General features: G+C 34.1%; 1 protein-coding gene across 9 annotated transcripts in view; it reads right to left on the bottom strand.

Annotated features, from left to right (window-relative positions):
- LOC127862393 (NIPA-like protein 2) overlaps positions 1 to 22,746 on the bottom strand; it is a 372,103-nt gene that overhangs the window by 347,688 nt on the left and 1,669 nt on the right. For 8 of the 9 annotated variants that reach the window (XR_008040595.1, XR_008040597.1, XR_008040596.1 and 5 more), the window contains exons 2-10: positions 11,796 to 11,864; positions 10,871 to 11,042; positions 10,166 to 10,225; positions 9,572 to 9,624; positions 8,030 to 8,098; positions 7,539 to 7,635; positions 3,737 to 3,872; positions 1,527 to 1,679; positions 129 to 280 (exon numbers count right to left, since the gene is read on the bottom strand). Coding sequence is in view for 2 of the 9 variants with exons in the window: in XM_052401481.1 (XP_052257441.1) it covers positions 129 to 280; positions 1,527 to 1,679; positions 3,737 to 3,872; positions 7,539 to 7,635; positions 8,030 to 8,098; positions 9,572 to 9,624; positions 10,166 to 10,225; positions 10,871 to 11,042; positions 11,796 to 11,864 (961 nt within the window). In the remaining 7 variants the exon portion in view is untranslated. The remainder of the gene's footprint in view (positions 1 to 128; positions 281 to 1,526; positions 1,680 to 3,736; positions 3,873 to 7,538; positions 7,636 to 8,029; positions 8,099 to 9,571; positions 9,625 to 10,165; positions 10,226 to 10,870; positions 11,043 to 11,795; positions 11,865 to 22,746) is intronic. The other variant, XM_052401483.1, reaches the window with a different exon arrangement.

Here is a 22,746-nt window from a genome sequence, read left to right as displayed (position 1 = left end):
ATTCAGATATCATCCAATTAGTTCAAAGTCATAACATAGACACATTCCGGGTTAAATGCAGCAAGACACAGACACAAACAAAATGCAAAAACTACTCATGTCTACTTTTACCCATGAACTATGAATACCTGGAAAGATGAAACAAGCCTTACATGGGAATATGCGTGAGGCTATGGACTGTGGGGGCTGGTCTGGCGCAGGCTGTGTGGCCTGTATAACGGCCGCTGGAATCTTACGCCCTACCACGATGAAGTATACCCCAAGAAAGGACATGGAACATCTACAAAAAAGTGAAAATAAATTTTAAATCAAACTTATTTTTTCACTAAATTTTATATTGTCATGTGAATTGCAATTGCAAATATCCAAGGTATGAGCTATATTATTTACATATTAACAAGAAAGATTGCAATGCCACGAAACAAAGTTTTCAAGGCTTGGGTTTATAATTTAGTCTAAATAATTAGGCAACCCCATGCTAGGTCAGCATGTAATGTCCCTACACACACAATTTGAGAGCAATACTTTCATTCATTCAACTTGTTGCGCAGAAAACAGTTCTACTATTTTAAGTAGCAGTGACTTTCATCTTGATACAACTGGTCCAACATTCAATACAGGGCCAAGACTAAAGTAAGCTTGGACAATAACTTTTATCTCTAATGAAAAAAGTTTCCATGCCACTTAAAACTTGAACAAACTTTAATTACTCTAAGTTTTCGGACACTATGTTTTTAGACACCCTCTTTTTTAGGAAAAATAATTATTTTTCGTGACTCTTAATTTTTGGACATACGGGTTTTCGTCCATAAATAATGTCTCATAATTTTCAGACAGTATATTTTACAGCGCTATTCTACAGACTTCAACCCTGTTTTCGCTTATCTCGTGACACTTCGATCGTGGATTATACAACCGGATTAATTTCATAAAACAAGTTAAAATACTTAATTCATAAACGGCAAAAAATATGAAATCTTTATCAACTTCATGAAAGGATTTATAGTTGCACATGGAAGATAAAATAAGAGTTGTGAAGTGTTTTCATGTTTTTCAATACATCAACATCACCCATTAGTATTATATTATATTTGACTCTAGCTTTGAGCTCTTTTTATAATGAAAACTTTTTTTCAAAATATTGGGAACTAGCCACACATAATCCAAATTACCAAAAGACGGTCATAGTAACAAGAGCACTGCATAACGGGTGCCAAGGCTCGGCTGCGGGTGCAGTTTTGAATAAATGAAAGCTTGTCGGATTAAAAAACTTTTTTTAGAGGTCACAGTGACCTTGACCTTTGACCAAGTGACCCAAAAATGGGTGTGGCGTGTATAACTCATCAAGGTGCAGCTACATATGAAGTTTCAAAGTTGTAGGCGGAAGCACTTTGATTTTAGAGCTAATGTTAAGGTTTTAGCACGGCAGACAGCTGACTTGCTGGCTATGACAATACCTCAAGTTTTCTCTGAAAACAGCCGAGCTAACAAATCAACTAAAAATACACCCCTGACATGACACTCACCCAAAGAGAAACATGAATATTTCTAGAGCCGTCATGCCCATGAACTCCTGGTAGAAGACAATACCAGCGATGATTGCACTGAGCGTGAAGAATACAAAGTTGGTTGGCACAACTATGGTGGACTCAAACTTCTTCATCGCCATGTTCAGGTATCTGCAGTCCAGACAATAACAACCATGTATAACCCTTTCCACAATAAGAAGCAACGTGAAAATGGCTTTTGCAAACAGCATAAAACCAGAACAGCCTGCAGGTAGACTTTCTGTTCAGGTTTAATGCTGTTTGCTGCTCATCAGTATCTTAGAGTTTGAAATAAAGCTTTTACCCCTTGAATCTAGTAAGAAAGGTTTTCCATTAAAATTAACTTTCTAAGGGACTAGAAATGCGTAAAAATATGTATCTAAGTGGTAACAGGTAAAGGGTTAAACATCTGGGCCCTTCGCCACACAAAAACATTCTTAGACTTTAGTCTAAAAATGAAGATTTTTAAGTCTAAGAATGTAGATTATTTTCATTTGGAACAGTATATTTATGACATATGCAATATTTGTTGCCTGTATAACAATTTTGTAAAACCATTAAATTTCGTTTGGTACGAATTTTCGTGGATTTCGTTGGTCCGCTGAACCACGAATTCAAGTACCAACGATTATTTATACATTTGTAATCCGAAATCGGTCATTTCCGAATGTCATGTCGGGCAATCATGCTATAGTAGGAGGACGTGTCTGAACTTTTCCCATCTTCAACCATTTTGAAAGAGACATTGTTTGATTGAGCTACGCTAGTTAATACAATATGTTGTTTTCTTGAGAAGTGTTTGGGTAATAATACTTTTTAAATCAAACAATGTATTTAAACTGTACATCAACGATTGTTCTCTTTTAGGTGATGCGTCAAATTAACAGTTTGCAGATTTATCACATATGTCAATTAGTGCCAATTAAAGTTAAAAGAGACATAACGGTTTTCACACGTGTATTTTGGGGACCTTATTACTCAATTGTTACTACTAAGGGATCGATTGCGCTGAGAATTGCAAATATTGTCAAAACAACATTGAAGGCAATAAGCGAGCGGGGACAAACAAGTGCGCCGCTTTATCGCTCTAATCGACAATACTCGGCAACACTTTCATGCTTCAGTGCACATTAATCTCAAGTCTTGCTGTAAACACAGATTAGCAGATTATGCTTCGTTATTACTCTTGTTGTTTTAATAAAAGTTAAATTATTATGACGGTCAGTCTTCCCCAAAAATTTGAAATCCACAAAATTACGTGTCAACGAATTAGTTGTTTTCTTAAACCACGAAATTTCATACCGACGAATTTCTATACATTTACAGTATTCAATATGTATGTTTGTTCTTGGCTCTAAGTCTGTTTACCTGATTATTAACTCTAAGGATTTCGTAGTTGATGTGGGCAAACTTATACTGAATTGCTTCATAGATTCCCCCACCCCTCCATTTATAAACATGATATACTTTCTTCCATGCATCATTAATACGTTATTTGGCTATACCCTAAATTCAAATACAAGTACATATGCCTCATTAAATTATTGGCTAAAATGTTTGCATTTTAACTCATAATATTACCTCTTCGGGAAAATGTAAGGCTCCATGTGGTTTTAAGTATGTAATGTATGGTATCACAATTTACACAAGGCTCTGTACCTATCAAGTGATAAAATAGTTCCCATTATATTGCTTTTAACCCTTTGCATGCTGGGAAATTTGTCTTCTGCTAAAATGTAGTCTGCTGAATTTCTAAAATAAGCATTTTCTTCGATTTTTTTTTAAAGAATACTATCAGAATAGCAAACAGTTTGGATCCTGATGAGACGCCACGTTCTGGGGCGTCTCATCTGGATCCAAACTGTTTGCAAAGGCCTTCAAAATTCGGTTCCCGCACTGAAAGGGTTAATATCCCACATATATAGTCAAAGGAATATATTATTTAATACATAACGGTCTTAGGACTTCTACACTGGCCTAGTTTTCCCATTTCCAAATTCTAGTCATAAATACTATACATGCAATATTCTAAAGTTAAGCACCCTTTGGCAATTGTTAAATTCTACTCAAATATACTATATACCGGTATGAAATATTCTAAAGTAAAGCAAATGTTTTGCCCATTTCTAAATCTAGTCACATATATTATAAATGCAATATTCTGCAGCAAAGCAGTTCTTTTTACTTACTTGACCTGCAGAATGGCTGTGGAGACCATGATAATGAGCATGACGTACAGTGAGATGTACTTCAACTGGGAGTCGCCAGCAAATGTCAGCTGGACCATACTGGACACGGCCTTCGCTGATATCACCGAGAACGAGGCTGTGGACAAACAAAATAAAACATGAATATAAGTTTTATTTTTAAATACTCATGTTCATATTCTGTTTAAAAACATACTTTGAAAACGCCTATTATGGAAAAATATATATCAGGAAAGGGTTATTATTTTTCTGTGTTTACTTACTTTTTCAGTTCATGCCCCCGACTACAAAAGTTTCCCCATCTCAATATTTGTCTCAACTTAAATAAGTGACCACAGAGAATGTTTGTAACAGTTGATTTATCATTTCTAGTGGTTAACAATTAAGACTCAGACTGAGTAAAACTTCAGACTGTTGATATTGGGCCTCATATCTTTTAATTGGCTTGTGATCTAAATGTATATACTGCAGTTTTATGGTAAGAGATATAAAAGATATAAAACATTGTTATATATAAGCCTTGCTTTGGAAAAAAGGGGCTTAATGCATGTGCTTAAGATGTCGTCCCAGTTAAGCCTGTATAATTAGCGCAGGCTTATGAAGGAAAACACTTTCTGCTTTATGGGATTTATTTGTTTAAATGAAAACTTTTAACACATATCCACTTTAGACGAAAAGAGTCATGATAGTGGCTCACTGAACAATCTAATCTGGAACGACACTTTACACACATGCATAAAGCCTAATTTTTTCAAAGCAAGAATCCAATAGACAAATACTTCTGGCACTAACAAAGCCAAAACCCTCAAAATTTAATAGATTACAGGGTTGAAACACATACTATAACGAGTTGCGTCTTCTTTTTTTTTAAATGACCCTTTCATTTGCAAGAAGACTAGAAATGCATCCTAAAGATCCAGACATAGCCCCGCTATACACAGGAACAAATGTTATTTGCTCCAAATAATGTTCAAAGTTAATTCAGCAGGTATGTCTCAGTCCTTTGTAACTGTTGCTACTTATAAGGCTTATAAAACGTGTGACATGTATGGTTACAACAAATTGTCTTGTAATAATAATCATTTGCACCATTTTAGTTTGAAATCCAATCATGCACAACAAAGTTATGGGCTGGACACAATTATGTACTTTCACTAGAAAAGTATATGGAATATGCAAAGTCTTCAAGTTTCCACAGTGCTCTTGACCTTGAGAGTGATATAGTTGTTGCATACCACATTTTCAAGTTGAGGAAGGGAGTGGCAACCAAATGTTTGGTTTTGATGTGACCTTGACCTTTATATGGCATAACTGACTAATGTGTTCTGCACATAATCACAGATATCTTAACATTTGAGCCAAGTTTCATGTACAGTACAGCCAACGCGGCACAAACATAATCCGCGTCTACGCCACGGCCAGATTATTAGTACGCAGCGGCCGAATTGTGTGTTCACGCGGCATATCGCCGTGGCACTCGGCATCGATCCGCGCAACGGCGCCAGGTCTGTATTAACCTCGCGTACTTTCGCGAAGTATATCCGCCGCATACGCACGCGGCGGATCGAGTGAAAAGATACCCACCTACATGTACATACATGTATGTGTAGCGTAGAATTAATTACGCGCAACTGTTAATGTTTCATTCGATTATCATTATTAAATTTGTAAACCGAAACACACTTCTGAATTTTAATGCTAACGCGACCTTTGGCAAATTTTAGCGTCAAATAAACAGTGCTAAAATATCCTTGGTTTCATAAAAAGCGCGCGAAAATTATGCAGACATGTAGAACGTCGATTGAAAAGTGTGGGCGTATTTTGTGTTGTATAAATACATGAACATCACGTCAGGCGTAAATCGCGTGTTCAGTGGAAAAAAAACGCCCCAATTAGACGTTATTTCATCATCTCTATAAATAGTTACAAATGCCAAAATGTATTTGATACTCAAGGAAATATCGAGAATGTTTGTGTATGGTAAATATTACCAGCATTTGCTTTAAAACTGGAATAAACGGGATTATTGGGTAATTAGTAGCGATATTAACTGTATAATATGAACAAAATAAAACGTGTTTATATACGCATATTCAAACAATAGTTATTATAAGCTGATAATTAAAAAAACAACAAATACGTCGTCACCGTCTTGATTATTGATGTGGCTTCAAACTGATCATTTTCTCAGCTTAAATATAAAAGCAAAATCAACATGTAATTAATTTATAAATCCAACATATGCTGGAGCCTTGACCACCTGTATGTGCGAAAACATAATTACGTGACCTTGTTTATGTGTGAAATACATACACTACGGGCGGGAAACAAACTTAATTGGCCATACACATTAACTATGCTTACATGTATATGCTAATAAAATCCGCGCCCAATAAATTTATTATGATTTTAATTATTATTATAATTATTCTTTCAAATTTTGTTAACTACATGTAATTAATAATTTAAAAAAAATTATTTCATGATGCGCATCGACTCGGCATCATGTCGCGGATCGCGGCATGCCTCGGCGGACAGATGCGAAGTTTCGCAGCGAAATGCGACTTGCCGCCGCATACTGACGCGGCTTCAACGACTGACGCGGCATCGACTCGTTTCGCCTTGCCGCCGCGGATCGCGAAATACGTTTTATCCGCTTTGGCTGTACTGTACATTCCTCAAAAAGTATAGAAATAATGGAGTGGACATGAAACTGTAGCAAACAGACTGGCAAACAAATTGCATTCCTATAACCATACATGCCATAAATTTTCAGACCAATTCCAGGACATTGAGCTCAATTTTCCGGGACATGTTTACATATAGAGATATATATAGTCATATATGCATTTTTGGTAAGCATTTTTTTTCACACCGTAATTTGCTAAGTTCAAAAGCCTATCCGAAATACACTAGATCTATTAACGTCAAATTAAACATTACTACTTCCGTTACAAGATACAAGCCACGTGTTTTTCGTGTTAGAGAAGAGCACCAAATTGCTTTTGTGAACATGTCACATCATCTGCAGGAAGAAAAACTAAGAGTTAAAAGTATAATTTTTTGGAATACATTTAGGGTGTCAGAAAAGTAAGTTTTCGAAAATGTAACGCAATAAGGACAAGTCACAATGGTGCTTACAATTGCGAACGCAATTCAAATTCACTTATTATTTTTATTGTTATAATAACTGGGGGTTTAGAACAAGACAAAAATAAACCTAGTGAGGATGACAATTTTTTATGCTTCATTTTTTTACTCAACTTCTTTGTCGGTTAAACATACGAACATAACCTGCTTTTAATTTTTTACTCAGTGATGTTGGACTTCAGATATGTGAACAACTCCTTTGCCCTACGCAGAGGAAAATTATAACATAGTATATTAAAGCCAATTAACAACCACATTAGACAATGCCGCCTTTTCGTTTTGACTGCGAACGCGAGACAATCAATATGATATCAGGACCCCTGTTAATTGATCGATTTTGACACGTAGCATAGTTACCTATTTGGGTAGGCATTGCCACGGAGACGCTGCCGATTAGTGGGAACACAGTATCAAGTTGCAGTTAAGCCTAAGATAAGGTACATGTATATATGGATTTTGTAAAATCCAGGACATTTGACAGATTTCCAGGACTGCAGGACATGTTCTTCATTTCCGGGACAATCCCGGACAATTTGGGACGTATGGCATGTACGCTATAACGATGTCTTATTTCAGGGATGGGGATTTATTAATAAGTGTGTATGGCTTGGCATTGAGTTCACCAGTGACCTACCAATGATTGCAACTATTAAAAGGTATATGACGACTCTTGTCATCTTTTTCACATGCAGCAGTAAAAGCAGCACTGCCAGGATAGCCAGCTCTATACACTGAAACATGGGAACACAATAGTGATAGATGTGAACATGAAATAGTGATCTATGTGAACATGAAATAGTGATCTATGTGAACATGAAATAGTGATCTATGTAAACATGAAATAGTGATCTATGTGAACATGAAATAGTGATCTATGTGAACATAAAGTAGGGAAATATGAATTTAAAAAAAGTAAAATAGAAATATTAAATATTGATAAAGGAATTTAAAATAGTTAGATCTTAAAATACTGACAGGTGAATAACAAAAAAATGATAAGTATTGTTATTGTCTATTATAGACACTAAGAAATATATTACTGTGGGATTTGTTTATAAATTCATATTAACTGAAAATATAGATTCTGGTATCTCTTAACATTAGCAGATAATAAAAAACACTTACGGTATAAACAATAAATCCCATATTTTTAAGAAGAGACATCAACATGATCCCATCTAATATCTTTTCTTTCTGTAAAAAGAAACAAAACACAAGTCAAACAATATGCAAATAAACGTTAAGCTAGGTTGGAAATCACTTAATTGGTACATGTTCAATGACTGAAAGAGTCTTATGCCATATGACCCATGCATATTTCCAGACAAGTGTGCGCTTATGAGCAGTCTGATGAGGAGCTACTGTGTTCATTATTAATGTTCATGAAGGTTTGTTGCCTCATAAACAAGCAGAGTAGCTCCTGACCAGAGTGCCACAAATGGAACAAGACTATTGCCAAGCAATGTATTTCCCCTACCGGTAAACTCCACTTTCTTATTATTTTTTTTAATTTGTTGCCATAGCAACCAAAATTCTTGACGTAGGAACAAAATAAGTCATTGTCACATCTTACCATATTTTATTTAACTCATCCAGAAAATTCATTAGTAAGCTCGCCAAAGGCTGGCTTACTAACAAAATTCCTGAACTCGTTTAATAAAATATGGTATGATATGACAACTCGTGCCAGATCCTATATTTACGCTTATGTAGTCCCTTAGAAACTTAAATTTAATTAAAGATCTTTCTTACTAGATTCAAGTTTTTAAGGCTTCATCTCCAAACCTAAGATACTGATGAGCAGCAAACAGCATAAAACCTGGTTTTATGCTGTTTGCACCTAGCGATTTTCACTTTGCTTCTGAGTGGGAAAGGGTTAAGACCATTGCCTTGATATGGAGCAAATGTTGGTGATCCCATCAGATCTTATCAGGTCCATTGTAGCAATTATGTTCATCATGGAAAAAAATTGAAACAAGAAAAAATGTCTACAATTAACTGTGACAAATTTTCAGTCAGTATCATCATATGTAATACATTGTATCATCAGATCGTTTTTCATCACAACAGCGTGTATCTAATTGCAGTTTCAAATTATAGTGATAACAGTAAAAACAAGCAAATTCGTTGAATTGATATCCCCCCCAATATGCTTCTGGACACAAAAGTAGTATATTTGACACTCAAAAAAAGCATTTTTTTAAGATACAAAGGGCCATAACTCTGTTATTAACAGATTGTGTACAATGCCATTTGGCGTGCATCATCCTCTTATCCATATATATACTCATACCAAGTTTCAATGAAATACGCCAAAGCACTTCCAAGAAATGGCTCCGGAGGGACGGACGGAAAGACGGACGGACAACGCCAAAACAATATCCCTCCGCCTATGGTGGGGGATAATAAGGCCACACAATATTATGTTAAAATGCTTTGAAATTTCAAGAATAACTTAAGTGGGTAGTCTTCTTGATGTATTTATATCATTTTGAGCCAGTAATAACTTATATTGCAAATGGCATTTATCAATTGGAGAAATATATATAAAGAAGTACATCAGTCAACTTTGAGAATCGAGCCTCCTGCCAGCAACCAAGCTTTGAACAAAATATGTCTGTTTGTATTGCGGTAGTCTGTACATACTTTCAAATCATTTTAACAAACCTTTGGTGCAAAGCCGACAACTAATACAGCTCCCAAAACAGCTAGTGCAGACCCTGAAATACATATGTAAGTGTTGATTTCTATTTAGTAATAAAATAAAATAATGATATACAACACCTTACTTTTGTTTTATTATCCATTTTTTTGTTTTTGTTTGATTTCTATTAAGTATATCAGACAACTAATACAAATCTTATTAAAGAAAGTGCTGACACTCATATACATATGTGTTGATTTTAATATTATATATAATATCAAGCAACTATCAAATGAACGTACATAATTTAAATTACTTTCCTTAAATTAAAAAAAATCAAAAATCTAGAGGTTTCACTAAAAGTTTGTATTGAAATAACATTGTTTAATTGATGCTTGAATTCTTATATCTTTGGTAAGGATTTTCCAACCAATGCCAATTCAGTGGCTGTAACATTCAATTATATATTGCCATAAAATGTGTACCTTGCCAAATTAACTATACTTTTAAGTAATCAACTAGTTTCAAGAAAATATTTATAATTCATATGAACAACATACACAAGTGGTTATCATGTTAAGGTATGGTAAGATGGCAAAGCTATCTTCATAACTTACCAAAGAGATTTTCAGGTCCAATTTTTTCTTTCAAAAATAATGCTGCCAAAAACATGTTAGCTGAAAGAAAAGCAACAACAAAGTATTATAAATAGATCAACATATTGATACATTTTTGTGAAATACATTCCATTGGATTGTGAAATGAGTGTACCTACACTGTGACAACTGGTCTCTCTGACTTGCTGACACACACACACAAAATGTAGTACAACAAATTGTGCATGTTTGTTTATAGGAAATTAATTTATACTACTTTGTGTATTAGCAACAGTTTGATTATTTAGTTTATTGGAATTTATTCATTATTGAAAACAAAACACATGCCTAATGCAAAAATTTGTATCATAAACATGTGGCCAGCGTAGCTCCAGACCAGACAACACATTGACGCAGTCTGGTCAGGACGTAACATGTCTGCTCATGAGACCGCGAAACCTTGCTTGTATTTATAGAGGACCACATTGCTCTTGACCAGAGCTGCCTGGTTTGAAGCTAGGCTTGCTTCACATGGCATAAGACCAATTTTTGTTTGATGCGCCTCAATTAGCAATTGTTGTTATATTTAATAAAACGTAGTTTATTGCACAACCTACATGTATATCTAATTGACCTATTTTGTCTCTTCTTGTGAAGATCTAGTTTAAAATACATCCTTAATTGGCTAAACGACTTCATATCATACACCCATACACAGGCTCTCACCTATAACAGTGGTAGTGCCAAGGGGGGCAACCAGCGATGCTGGGGCGTAACCATATGCAGAGAAGTTTCCCACCTCCCCAATCACCATGAGGCTAACCCCTAGCCACCACATTGGGTCCTTAGTATAGTGGATTGCAACCTCACGGGCCTCATTCTTCATGTGCGTGTATTTCTACAAACATGTATGGATATATTGCAAGTTAACATACATAACTTGATCATAAACTCACTGTAGATTCAACAATCGCTCGATTGTGATATTTGGGAAAGGAAAATCAGGTCTTACATGTACATCAACTGTTTATTATACATTAAGTATCAAAACAATAGAACTTTATTAAATGAAATTGAAAAAATGGACATGCTATTAAATGAAAAATCTATATTTAAGTCTAATTTTTAAAATTGCACTTTTTTTTCACTGCATAAATCAGAAATTATGCAAAACTTTGCAAATTCATACATTCAAAGATGAAAAGCAATCCCATGAAGGCATGAATTACTGTGCTGACTTGTAAAAATGTTTGAGTGGCTCGTTATATGGGATCTGAGCTATGTGTAGTTAAAATTTGCAGATCACTAGATGCAACGTTCAATAATGGGTTTGAGTCTTTCCCTGAAACTAAAATCCTTGACAGCGTTTCAAGAACAACCATGGTCTACCTTCGCATATTCAGATTTAGTATTGACTCAAAACAAGCACGTCTTAAAACTTTTAGTTTAAAATGATAATTAATGAATTTGAATTTTACATGGAATTTGGGTTTTGGGGTGGAATGATATCGTTTGGACATTTACATGTACCACATTGGTACTCGGCATGTTTGCCAAAACCCACGAGTATAACATCATGTGTCTTAGGACTACGAGATACTTATATCACAAAGTCTAGTAATGGGCCGATTCAAACCGAATGAAACCTTACCTGTAAGTTGAGGGACACTGAAATCAGCAGGTTACCACATATTGCCAGCACGCATCCTATCACCAGGTCCTGGAGAACAAAAAGCATCAGTTCAGACCTTTAGATATCAGCCCTAGTGACTTGAAAGCCAGAGGCTTATAATGAGAAGTTTATAACAGGTCAGTAAAAAACATGTTATAAATCAAAGCTAATTTGTAGCAGTATTTATGTGTAAATGTGAAATATTCACATCTTTATTTCAAACATAATATTCGAAAACATATTTGACACACAAGTGTGAGAACTAATCGAATCATCAACAACAGTACCAACTTATCCCATATGCAACGTTTAAAGTTCAGGATTACGTTGATCTTGAGTAACTAAACGGAAAACATTATTTTTGCAAATTTAGATAATTCAAGGGCCATTTTTCAAAAACACTTCAGACAATCTGACACATTATAAATTATAATATTTGGCAGAAATTTCATGTGCACAAACATTGTGAAAAAGTTTGTTGATGATCAAAATAAAAGTATTTGAGTTTAAAGGCAGATACATTTAAGTCAGCCTTTTTTCAAGAGACGTAATTCAAAAGTGATTGAAGAGATCAGGCTGATTAATGAACTTGGCAATGATATTATAGACTGTTTGAGTTAGAAACCTAACATCCTCCTCGATGCTGTCTGCACTGTCCTTTGCTGGTGTTCGCATAATATGCAACGTTGAAAAACTGGTGTATCAAAAGCATAAAGTTAGAATGGTCAAATGTGCAATATTCAAAAGATAATGAAATTCCATATATTGAGACACTTTTGAGTAATTTAACAGAGCCTAACAACAACTTCTTGATAGGTCTTAACAATAATCATTTGAACAAGCAGAGACCACAACAACATCTTCTCCTAAAGAGGTTATCACATTAAAGACACCGTTGAAGACTTAACGTTTTCAGTTCATTTACCATTAAATATACAATTAGAATAGCCAAATTGGGGGAAAAGAACATCTGTTTCCTTTGTGTCATGTTTGTGTTTCCACAGTCTTCAGTTTCCCACTGAGGGTGTCCGAAAACTTAGAGTGTCCGAAAACTTAGAGTAATTACATTAATATTGGTAATTAGTAATACTCAATTGAGTAAAACAATCTGAAACACAAATTCCATCAATACAGCAATACATGCACCTTTATCAGATTATGTTAATGAAATTGGTTAGGTGTTTTTTTGTGTAAAGTATTCGGTACATAAAAAGATTTTTATTAGTTGCCACTAACTCAAATTCTAATAATTAAGAACATAATTCAGAATCATGTTCAGCATTGATCATTTATTCACAAATAGTTGCTTTATTGGTTGGACTCTACCAAAAAGTTGTGAAAATCAAGAAAAAAAGACATTTAAGTCACTGTAAATCAATATCAAAAGACATTTGAGTCACAGTGCTTCAAAATATAATGGTCACTTGACCAGTTCCCAAAAAAATTTCAGGTGGTTTGCTCAGCCATGGTCAAAGATTGTTTGTCTGCTTTTGACTGCAAAGACTTAAGAGTAAATTGCTTATATTCTGCAACCATGTGATAATAATAACCACATAAATCTTAATGGGCAGATCTCTGAAACAGGCCTTAAGGTACAGGGGTATGTGTGTTACCTGTTGTACCTGATTAGCATTTCCATCTTAATTGAAGTAATTACCTCATGCTTGAAATGAGTATTTTCAGAATTGTCTACATGCGTAGCAGTTAGCATAGACAAAATTATCAAACAATAAGGATTCATAGTTAACGTTACGTGAATTTAATAATTTAATTTATTTGATGCTTTACACAAAAAAGTGGACTAATCTTGATCAATGTAATGTATTAATATATAGATGCATTATAACTTGTTAACATAAAGATATTTTCTTGAGCCCAACTTTTGAAGATCTTACAAGCAATTCTTCACGAAAACACACTATATGATTTCTAACATACCTTGACTCGTACACCAAAATGGCCTATCGCACTCATAGGCTCATACTCCACATCCATAGCTCAAATCTCAATTAAAAGAGAGTCAAAATATTCCTCTTGTTCTATATGCTATTCATATTATCAGTCTTATATTAAAAATTAAAAAAAAAAGGCAATGAAAAAATGTTCACTGATTCCATAGAACTGCACAATATTCTTACTGATCCAACAGTACTGCATTGGTAACATTGATCAGTCAAACTCCATCAAACTCATAATTATCAACTTTACTATTAAATGGTTTATCCGCAGTACTGTAGCACAAACGATTCAATACGCTGTTAATCCTACTAAGCAGTTTGACACTTATTTCATAACTTATAATCACTAAATATCAACACTAGCATATTCATTAAAAACTTTGTTGTGATGCAGCCAAATGTGGTTGAATTTTTTACTTTCACAAAATACCAACAACATTATGACATATTACTGAATGTATGCATGTTAACAAACTAGCTATGAATGTATATACAGTATAGTTTTATCCTTGTTATCCAACTCTTACACAGTGTATTTCTGTAATTGTAAACCAAATGTTAAATAATCCAGACCTGCATGACTGCACATAAACTTTCAATACCTATGCAAAAGTCGAATCAATATCTCTACTGCCAATACTACACCTACCTGAGATCTTAATGTAAAATTTAAAGTTAAACTTAAGAAGAATCTTATCCTACATTAAGAGTGTAGGTCAGAATGCAATTGTTCAAACATGATTTCAATTATTTCATATAACATGATCCATGTCTACCAAACTGAGGGCTCTATTGTTGTCATTCCTCATGCAAAGGCTACAACAGGGGTCTCACTAGGATTTTAACCCTTTGCATGCTGGGAAATTTGTCGTCTGCTAAAATGTCGTCTGCTGAATTTCTAAAATTAGTATTTTCTTCGATTTTTTTTCAAAGAATATTATCAGAATAGCAAACAGTTTGGATCCTGATGAGATGCCACGTTTTGTGGCGTCTCATCTGGATCCAAACTGTTTGCAAAGGCCTTCAAAATTCGGTTCCAGCACTGAAAGAGTTAAAACAGGAGTCCTTGGGCTCCTAACTTGGAAAAAGTAGGAGTCCAAAAGGAAAAATAGGAGTCTCATTGAATATTGCACACATCTTAAAATGTTCAGCAAAAAATATATTTAAATAAAGAATGAATATAAAATAATACATAATAATTATAATTGTTGGTTTTATTATTAAAAACCCAAATACAAAATGTATATCAGGAATCACATGCATTATGTTCTCTTTATTGTTACTTAATAAATCATGTAGAAACAAAATAAAACAAGACTATTGCCGAGCAATATATGTCCCCTACCGGCTCCACCATTGCATACACAATTTAATACCTTTCAAGATAACAACAACACACATTTATTCATGAAACCATACTTTTCAGGAGTACATGGCATTGCAAAGAAACAAATAGGGAAAAACAAGTACTGTTACAATGTTACTATAAAGTACACAAAATGTAGTCATATCAATAAACCAGATACTTGACACAGACAAGACAGCAGTCCCCTACCAGATTAATGTTGTCATTGTTAAAACAGGATCTTTGTATGAGCCTTGTTCTGAGAAAACTGGACTGAATGAACGTGCGTAAAGTGTCGTCCCAGATTAGCAAGTGAAGTCCGCACAGGCTAATCAGGGACAACACTTTCCACTTTTATGGTATTTTTAGTTTCAAGGAAGTCAAGTTTAGGCGGACTGCACGGGCTAATCTGGGACGACACTTTACGACGATGCATTAAGCCTTGATTTCTCAGACTGCTGCTCGTTTGTTTCATAAACCTAAACAAACTGAAATATCATGCATATGACCCATTTTGCCTATCCACAAACCAAGTTTCATTAAGCTTAAGTACTTTTTAATTTATAAAATGATCAAGTTTTTTTGACAGAGAGAAAAACAGATGGACGGAAAAAACTGAAATTACATGCCTGTTCCCCATTTGGTATTAACATACATAACAAAAACAAGTGCCATCAACCATGCTTATGTACTTTTTGAGTTATAGCAGATACAAGATTTAAAGTTTCAGTTACTAGTATTTCTATATTCACAACAGATGTAACCATAGCAACCACAGATTTTGTCGGAACAAAAAACTAAAATTGTAAGAATACAATGTATTTTGCACATGATTCTCTATCATTACTTACATTTTCATCATCCTAGCTAAATCACTTTTTGATAAATGCATAATCAAGACTCTCCCTCACAGATAGACAGATGGAAGACACCGACACATGAACACATGGGGTGCAAACCTATAGTTAAATTGGTAGGGGACAAATAATATTGAGCACAGAAATTTGGTACATGGGCACAAACTTAAAATTATAAAACAAGTTGTACATGTATACTTAAAATATAGAAAATCAATTCTATCACAGTTTACCTGATATCGATGAACTTGTTGCTTGCAGCAAAAGAAAATTACATATTAATCAAAATCATGAAGAATAACATTCATATGCTAATAATTCAAAAATAAAATTATAAAAATGTTCAAAAAAATAATGTTTCCTTTTTGTGAGAAGTTACTATAACTAAGAGCTGACTCTTATGAAATCCTTAAAGCAGGTATATACGATTTTGTCAAATATTTATGAATTTATATAAAATGTGTAAAAAACTTATTATATATATATTTAAAAAAAATTAAAATAAAAGTTAAGAAGAACATGTGTCGAAAAATGCGAAATAAGCCAGATATTCAATTCTGAAATTGAAAACGGCTGTACAGCCGAATTCGCCAGCATGTATACCATACATGTACGATGTGAATCTAAACTTAGTTTAACGGTTTATTTGAGTTCCTGCAACGATATCTATTCATACGACACACGAACGCTAACTCCAATCCTAATACAAAGACGAATGCTTCGGTTATTGTAGGAACATAATGTACGTCACAATCGGCTCGGGCGCTAATTTGTCTTTTCTGCATTTTATGAAATTTGGCTTTAATGTATAATTTTTCTTGCCTATTTTGTGTTATTGTAACATATTTTATCAATATATTACAATTAAACACATATAAAAAATCGTATATACCCGCTTTAAGTAAAGTGTTTGTAAATAATGTTTAAGTAAGATTTAAATACTTCATAGTTTAAGGGCCATTTTTCCAGGACTTCCTTGAAAAGACACACATCTGTCATCACTTACACCATAGACATAAATATAACGAGAACAGGAGTATAGTTGTTGGAGTTTTGCTACAAAAACATACAGCAGTATGTGCGAAAATGCAGACAAACAAGATATGTGTTTGTCAGAAACACTATGTCCCCTTCTGCGCCGCTTTGATGCTATATATTTGACCTTTTACCTTGAAGGATGCTATATATTTGACCTTTGACCTTGAAGGATGACCTTGACCTTTCACCACTCAAAATGTGCAGCTCCATGAGATACACATGTATGCCACATATCAAGTTGCTATCTTCAATATTGCAAAAGTTATGGCAAATGTTTAAGTTTGATGCAAACATACAAACACACAAACCAACAGACAGGGCAAAAACAATATGTCCCCCACTATAGTGGTGGGGGACATTAAAACTAGAGCTTTGTCACAGACAAGACGAATACCCCTACATGCCGCATTGACACATAATATTTTGCATGTCGTCTTCACAAAAAACAGCGGACATCATGCTCAATTTTTAAAACGCACTAAGTGACCCCTTGACCTAGTTTTTGACCCAGAAAGGCCCATGTTCTAACTTGGCCTTAAGATCATCTCCATAAAACTTCTGACCAAGTTTGGTGAAGATCGGATGTAAACTTCTTAAATTAGAGAGCGGACACCATGCTGAATGTTAAAAAACGCACTAAGTGACCACGTGACCTACCGGTAGTTGTAGGCCCGGAATGGCCCATGTTCAATCTTGTTCTAGAGATCATTTAGATAAAACTTGTGACCAAGTTTGGTGAGGATTGGATGAAAACTACTTCAATTAGAGAGTGGACAACATGGTGAGGTTTAAAACGCACTAAGATACCCTGTGACTTAGTTTTTGACCCGGCATGACCCATATTCAAACTTGACCTAGACATCATCTACATGTAGATACAACTTCTGACCAAGTTTGGTGAAGATTGGATGAAAACTACTTGAATTAGAGAGCGGACAAAATTGTGATGTTTAAAATGCACTAAGTGACCCCATGACCTTGTTTTTGACCCAGCATGACCCATATTCAAACTTGCCCTAGACATTATCAAGATACAACTTCAGACAAATTTTGGTGAAGATTGGATAAAAACTACTTGAATTAGAGAGCGGACAACATGGTGAGGTTTAAAACACACTAACAGACCCCGTGACCTAGTTTTTGACCCGGCATGGCCCATGTTCAAAATTGACCTACACATCATCTAGTTACAACTTCTGACCAAGTGTGGTGAAGATCGGATTTAATTTACTTGAAATAGAGAGCGGACACCATGCTCAATGTGTAAAACGTACTAAGTGACCCTGTGACCTAGTTTTTAATCTTGTATGGCCCATGTTCTAACTTGGCCTTCAGATCATCTAGATAAAACTTCTGACCAAGTTTGGTGAAGATCGGATGAAAACTACCTGAATAAGAGAGAGGACACCATGCTGAATGTTAAAAAACGCACTAAGTGACCCCGTGACCTAGTTTTGGCCCGGCAAGGCCCATGTTCAAACTTGGCCTTAAGATCATCTAGATACAACTTCTGACCAAGTTTGGTAAAGATCGGATGAAAACTACTTGAATTGGAGAGCAGACAACATGCTGAATGTTTAAAACGCACTAAGTGACCCCGTGACCTAGTTTTTTACCCGGCAAGGCCCATGTTCTAACTTGGCCTAGACATCATGTAGATACAACTTCTGACTAAGTTTGGTGAAGATCAGATGAAAACTACTTGAATTAGAGAGTGGACACTTAATACGGACCGACAGACAGACCGACCAACAGACAGACAAGTTCACTCCTAAACTTTGTTTGTGGGGGCATAAAAATTATTTTAACAACTCAACATAAAAAAGTTTTAACCCATCAATAGGTGATTTATTTTTCATTTACTTTTACTACATTTAACGATCTTATAAGAATGAATGCATAATATTTCTTATAATTCAAACAACCATGTAATCTATAAATGTCATTGTGATGTTATTGCAAACCATGTTTTTTAAATACTCTAAACATAGTCATATATATCAAGTTTAAGAAGCATAGTGTTTGAACACATCAATTTGACAAACAAGCTAACTTAAAGTAAAAAAATTAAGTTAATTACTGGTAATTTTTCGATGTTGAACAAGGTCACTTACTGTGACATATTATTATCATACATATGTGACCATGTTAAACTTTGACAAATTACTTGAGTTCACAATAGGCATGGTTGTTAACAGAACTTATAATAATTATAAGCATCTGTAATTTAGGAAGCTTAATCATAATAATAATCAAGTGCTTATCATTTATTCATTTTAAATATTTTGTATTTAATGCTAAATATTAAACGTATTTAGCAGGTTACGGCAAAATAAAAACTACACCATAACTCCTATAAAGATTGTACGGTAGTGTACAGAACAACATAATTAAAACAAACATTTTTGTTCACAACGGGTTTAAATGATGTTTCAGAAAAGCAATAAAGATTTATTACATCAAATGCTAGTATATTGAAATCTCTTTATAAGTAAGTATGATTGATAAATATATATCATATTTATCACTCATAATCACAGATAAAGAGATTTCAATATACTTGCATAGATAGTTCAATATGCACTACGTCTGTTCTTTTCACGTGTATAATAATTCTTCAAAGTTGCCTTTCACTGTTAACAAATTATTCAATATAAAATACCAGGTACAATTAATATATTATTTATTAACATTTAAATAGTGTATTGTACTTCACTTTTTATAGTGTTTTGTCTTGATTCAACACATCTTCTACATGTTCAATAGTTAATGAAACCACACCTTTGGGATTTCAAGTTATATAATACTACATATTGTATCATGTGGCTAATTTATCTTTGTTTTGAACAATTATCGATGTTAGTCTTCAGACCACTTTTATTCTTATGTTAATGGGTAACTCACATTTTTATAAAGATGAAATACAATTTATATATATTTGCTCATAGTACTAAATATAATAGTGTTCAATTATTATGTATGTGTTATAGTGTTTATTTTAGAATAACTTATCAATTTATTGACTAAACAAATAATGTAATAACCGTCCCGAACGTAAACAATACGGTAATCTGCTATATAATCATCAGTATTCTCGGCCATTTGTGTAACATAGGATAAGAGACCGAGAGTTATCACGTTCAATCAGCCTCATTCTGAAAATCAATGCGTCACTCACATGATATCTAAAAAAAGTAACAGTGTTAGTATTGTGAAACTGGGGCTATTACCGACGCAATGAGGTTGTCCGAAAGGGCAACACTTACCATTGAAGAGAGGGAAAGTGTTAATTAATATTCCTGATTATTTCAAGCTTTACACCATTAGAGCATAGCCAGTTTCTACTTTATAGCAACCACATTTTATTCTCAAGGAAATCATACGTTTGCTTCATACTGCTTGGACGTCGCATGACGACCAATTGTTAATTTGTTAGTACACAGTTACCATATAGTTTTACATCATATTTTAACTTAATAACTGAAAGCGTTTTTTACAGTTTGTTGTAAATAGAACACAATACTCAGGGCTCGTCATGAACTTTTGAAGCCACTTGTCCAGTCGGACAAGTAGACCATAATTTCACTTGTCCTGACCAAAAAGCAGCTTGTCCTGACCATTATATCTTATTCTGCTCAGTACTTTGCAAAATAATGAAATAATACAAAATGCTCAAATCATAAAGACTTGAATCGTTCAAAATACATGTAAACATAATTGTAGGCAATTTCAATACAAAAAGAACTGACTAGAATAACAGGAAAACTCAAGATTATTGATTTTTAAACATTATACAAAGCCATAATACCTGACAAAAACTTGTGTGTTGCCAACATAAAACAGAAAATGTTAAAAGTGATGTATGTGTACAGTACTTAACTGATATTTAAAAAAAATAAAATCATTCTATACATAGAGAGGACGTCACTACGTTAATTGTCTGTAAGATCCGTGTGTACCGGTGTCGTAAAATGCATATTCTTTACAAGGGAGAATATTCTTGTTATCTTAGCAAAGAAAAAAATGTTAAGGGTTGCTTCCCTTGTGAACAGTACAGTGTATTACATGTATCACATGGAACTATCGGAATATCTCGGGCTTTGACGATTAAATGTATACAAAATATACTCGGAAAAGTTGAGTGATATCTCCACAGAAATAATGGCTTTAATATTCCAAAGAAATAATGGCTTTAAAGGCATTTTTTCTAAGTTATACAATTATAATGACCACTTGTGCAGTCGGACTGGCAAATTCTTTATTTACTTGTCCGGACTAACAATTTGGTTGTCCCGGACAGTCGGACTACCTTTAATGTCGAGCCCTGATACTTTATATAATGCGCTATAATTCCTTTTTAGAGAATGGCTTATTTCCACAAATTTGAGAAGCTCCAGACTCAAATTGTCACAATTTAAAGAAGTTTGTGACTAAAATTTTCACAATTACAAAAAGTTCCGTCGAATTTATCACAATCTTGAACAGTTTGCGACTCATTCTTCCACAATTTTGAACAGTTTGAGACTCATTTTTTCAAAAAATGAGGGGTCCAAGACCACTTCACAAGATGGGGAAAAAGCCCTGCATGATTCAGATACAAAAAATAGTGCTTAATTAAATGTTTTTTTTCTTCCATTTTGACACAAAAAAATCCAATGCATGTTATTCATGGTTGCATGTTAAAGGTGGTAAAGTACAGTATTTTTTATTACAGAATTTTAATTTATCTAAATGAACAATGACTGTTTGTTATAATTGGATAACAAACTTGTAGACAAGACAGGGGTTTTCATGGGATAAAAGAAAAATACTTATTGAAGTGCACAGTCCAAATTATGGTAATGTACTGGTTTTGTATATACCTCCGAGGCTCCAACATCACTTATTTTTGATTGAGCACTTCTCACTATAAATTGACCAGCTGTCTATAATCTTCCTTGTTAAGAGGAACTGTTACAGTTCTCAAGCAGTGGTTGAAGTGTGTGTTTATGACTTGGTTTTAAAAACTTCCTTCTGCAGTGTATAGAGGGTTCAGGGAATTCAATAGATTTTAAAAACCAGGAGTCAATGACCCCTGGACTGAAATTTTGAGGAGTCAAATTGAAAAATGGTGGGGTCAATTTTGAACGCGTTAATTGTGTTTTTGTCTGTATTATTCAATTTTTTAGATAAAAATATGCTCTAAGAGTAACACAATATCTTAAAAAGTTATACTGCTTTATTAAATAACAATACCATGATACATAACACAACATATTTTAATGAATTGGTACATTAAATATACTTCCTTATAGTTATAACACATTTAAGTCTTTTAACACATTTAAATAATTTAAGATATGTACCGGTAGCACCTTTTCATCATATATTTATCGTCATTATATTATCATCATCCCTATGATAGCTTTTATAACTAAACACAATCTAAATGCATGGAACATCTAGTATATCTATTACTGTTTATCCGAATACAACATGTCCTAAATATGTACACTTTGGAATGCCTGACCTGTAGTAGTTTTACTTTAATAATCATAATTTTTCTTGTTGTTATCGGGTTTAACAAACCTTATCAGATGTTTGTTAAATCCAGTTAATGCTTTCTCCATTATTGAATCGCCATTACTTGCAATTTGAATTGCCAGCTTTGAATTGAACGCGGGTTGAATGTTAAGTCCGCCATTTACAATGTCGAAGGTCATGACGCAGCAATTTAATTCTACTCGGATAAT

This window comes from Dreissena polymorpha, chromosome 16 (assembly GCF_020536995.1).
Source record: "Dreissena polymorpha isolate Duluth1 chromosome 16, UMN_Dpol_1.0, whole genome shotgun sequence".
In the NCBI taxonomy this organism is placed as follows: Eukaryota; Metazoa; Mollusca; class Bivalvia; order Myida; family Dreissenidae; genus Dreissena; species Dreissena polymorpha.
The sequence above is the reverse complement of the archived record's forward strand: the minus strand, read 5'-3'. Positions and strand labels throughout refer to the sequence as shown.